The sequence below is a fragment of the Otolemur garnettii genome, unplaced genomic scaffold, assembly GCF_000181295.1.
Source record: "Otolemur garnettii isolate 467f Iridium unplaced genomic scaffold, OtoGar3 scaffold00025, whole genome shotgun sequence".
NCBI lineage: Eukaryota > Metazoa > Chordata > Mammalia > Primates > Galagidae > Otolemur > Otolemur garnettii.
Window position 1 is genome coordinate 18,416,624 of NW_003852420.1, and position 2,593 is coordinate 18,419,216.

Consider the following 2,593-nt stretch of genomic DNA (forward strand, 5'->3'; position numbering starts at 1 on the left):
ACCTGTGGTCCCAGCTACTTGGGAGGCGGAGGCAGGAGACTCGCTTGAGCCTAGGAGTTGGAGGTTGCTGTGAGTTGTGATGCCACAGTACTCTATCCAGGGGGACAGCTTGAGACTCTGTCTGAAAAAAAAAAAAAAGCATGGGCGGCGCCTGTGGCTCAAAGGAGTAGGGCACTGGCCCCATATGCTGGATGTGGTGGGTTCAAACCCAGCCCCGGCCAAAAACTGCAAAAAAAAAAAAAAAGCAGGGAACAGCTCATCTGTAATCCTAGCATTCCAGGAGGCCAAAGCAGGCAGATTGCCTGAGCTCAGGAATTCAAGACCAGCCTGAGCACAAGAGCAAGAACCTGTCTCTAAAAATAGCCAGGTGTTTTGGTGGGTGCCTATAGTCCCAGCTACTCAGGAGATTGAAGAGAATCACTTGAGCCCAAGAATTTGAGGTTGCTATGAGCTGTGACACCATGGCATTCTACCAAGGGCAACCAAGTGAGACTCTGTCTCTCCCCCCCAAAAAAGCATGGTACTGCTTTGTTTCAGATCGTCCTACAGATCCCCAGTGCCCTTACAACAAAGAACCAGGCACTTATCTAATTTAGCTTTCTCTTCCTGCTGTGACCGTCTTTGAGGGCAGGATTGGGTTTGTGTTGGTTGTTCCTGTAATCCTGGGTCCTGAGACGCAGTTTTCCATTGAGTGCACTGATCACAGTCTTTTATATTCATTCCAGATATGCAACTGGTTTATCAACGCCCGGCGGCGGCTTCTGCCAGACATGCTTCGGAAGGATGGCAAAGACCCTAATCAGTTCACCATTTCCCGCCGTGGGGGTAAAGCCTCAGATGTGGCCCTCCCCCGTGGCAGCAGCCCCTCAATGCTGGCTGTGTCTGTACCAACCCCCACCAATGTGCTGTCTCTGTCCGTGTGCTCCATGCCACTCCACTCAGGCCAGGGGGAAAAGCAAACACCCCCCTTCCCACAGGGAGAGCTGGAGCCCCCCAAGCCTCTGGTCACCCCTGGTAGCACCCTTGCCCTGCTGACCAGGGCTGAGGCTGGAAGCCCCACGGGTGGACTCTTCAACACGCCTCCGCCCACACCCCCAGAGCAGGACAAAGAGGACTTCAGCAGCTTCCAGCTGCTGGTGGAGGTGGCGCTACAGAGGGCTGCTGAGATGGAGCTTCAGAAGCAGCAGGACCCATCGCTCCCATTACTGCACACTCCCATCCCTTTAGTCTCTGAAAACCCCAAGTAGGCATCTGCCAGCAGGGGTGCTCGAGGCTTGAGTCAGCTGTCCTGGGTTTCCGTTTTGGTTCCCTTCCATACAGAGGGTTTTCTATGGATCACTGCCAAACATCAGGATCATCTCTGTCCAGAGGTCTTCAGCGGGAAGACGCCAATTGACATCACTGTACAGTGACGTGGGACCTCTCCTCTGCTAACTCTGCCATTTCTCCAGGCCTCCCCTCAGTGGTGATGCCAAGAGATTGGCAACAGGCATGGTGCTGCTGCTGCTGCTGCTCCAGAGGATTCCTGGGACACCTTTGTTCCAGCCTAGTTTCCAGGGCTGGGCTCAGGAACCCTGCCAAGTTCCGACCTATGCTGGGTCCAAACTGCTCCTGAGCTGTGCCTCTTTCTATCAAGCCAGGTGTGGACATTCCAAGTTCCTAATCGTGAACAAAAGAAAAGAGGAGCCCAGCAGATATAACAGAACCGACTCCAGTTGAATGTTTAGGTTTTTGCTAAACTGTTTATTTTTTCCTTTTTGCTGTGGTTTGCATTAATGGCAGTAGTTAGCCCAGGTGTGGGGAATGAGGATGCATTACATGATGGAATCTGATGAACTAGGAATGACCCACCACTGCAATTTGGGAGTGTTTTGCAAGGAAGGAGTTTTTATTTGGGGGACCAGCTAAATCTCTGCAGTTGTGTGTGAAATTCCAAATGGTGGTTGTATTGTTGGTTTGATTTACCAAAAAAGAAACAAAACCATACAGGCATTGGCTTTTCTGCATCAGTCACAGAAGGGGATAAAGCCATGGCCAAAAGATAGTCCAACAGAGTCTGACTAAACCTTCCAGGTGCAGAGCAGACAGGAAGATGGTAAAACCAGAGAGGTGTTTGGTTTTTTTGTTTTATTTACTGTATTTTTGGGGGGGTAGGGAAGTAAGCTAGACTGAAGCAGTGGATATTTTTTTCTTTAATGTTTTTCCCTTCTTTCTTTACCACTTTTGCCCTGCAGCCTGAGTTTTGAATTACCTAAAGGAACTTGGAGATTAGTGGGGCTGGAGTATCACAAACTCCCAGCATCTCCAGTTTGGGGGAAGTGAGCCACCTACTGGTCAGAAAGCCTCCCAATTCCCCAGGGTGGCAGAACTGAGGGGGAAGAAGCAGTGGGCAGTGCAGGCAGCTGCCCCAGGAACTGCCTTCGGAGGTAGTGGGGCTGGAGATGGGTTAGAGCCTGTTTGTTGTGTCTTTGTTTCACTTTTCTTTAGCTTGGAGTTGCAGGGTGCCCACCCTGAGTTTCACAGTTGTTCTTAAGGCGTGAGCCACTGGGTCATCCTCACAGTTGGTCTTGTGCTCCTCCCTCACCCCCATTTT

General features: G+C 51.0%; 1 protein-coding gene across 1 annotated transcript in view; it reads left to right on the forward strand.

The window, feature by feature from the left end:
• TGIF2 (TGFB induced factor homeobox 2) overlaps positions 1 to 1,973 on the forward strand; it is a 21,586-nt gene extending 19,613 nt beyond the window's left edge. Inside the window, exon 3 of the mRNA XM_003788142.3 lies at positions 726 to 1,973. Coding sequence (XP_003788190.1) covers positions 726 to 1,247 — 522 coding nt within the window. The 3' untranslated portion in view covers positions 1,248 to 1,973. The remainder of the gene's footprint in view (positions 1 to 725) is intronic.
• Positions 1,974 to 2,593: the final 620 nt, after the last annotated feature.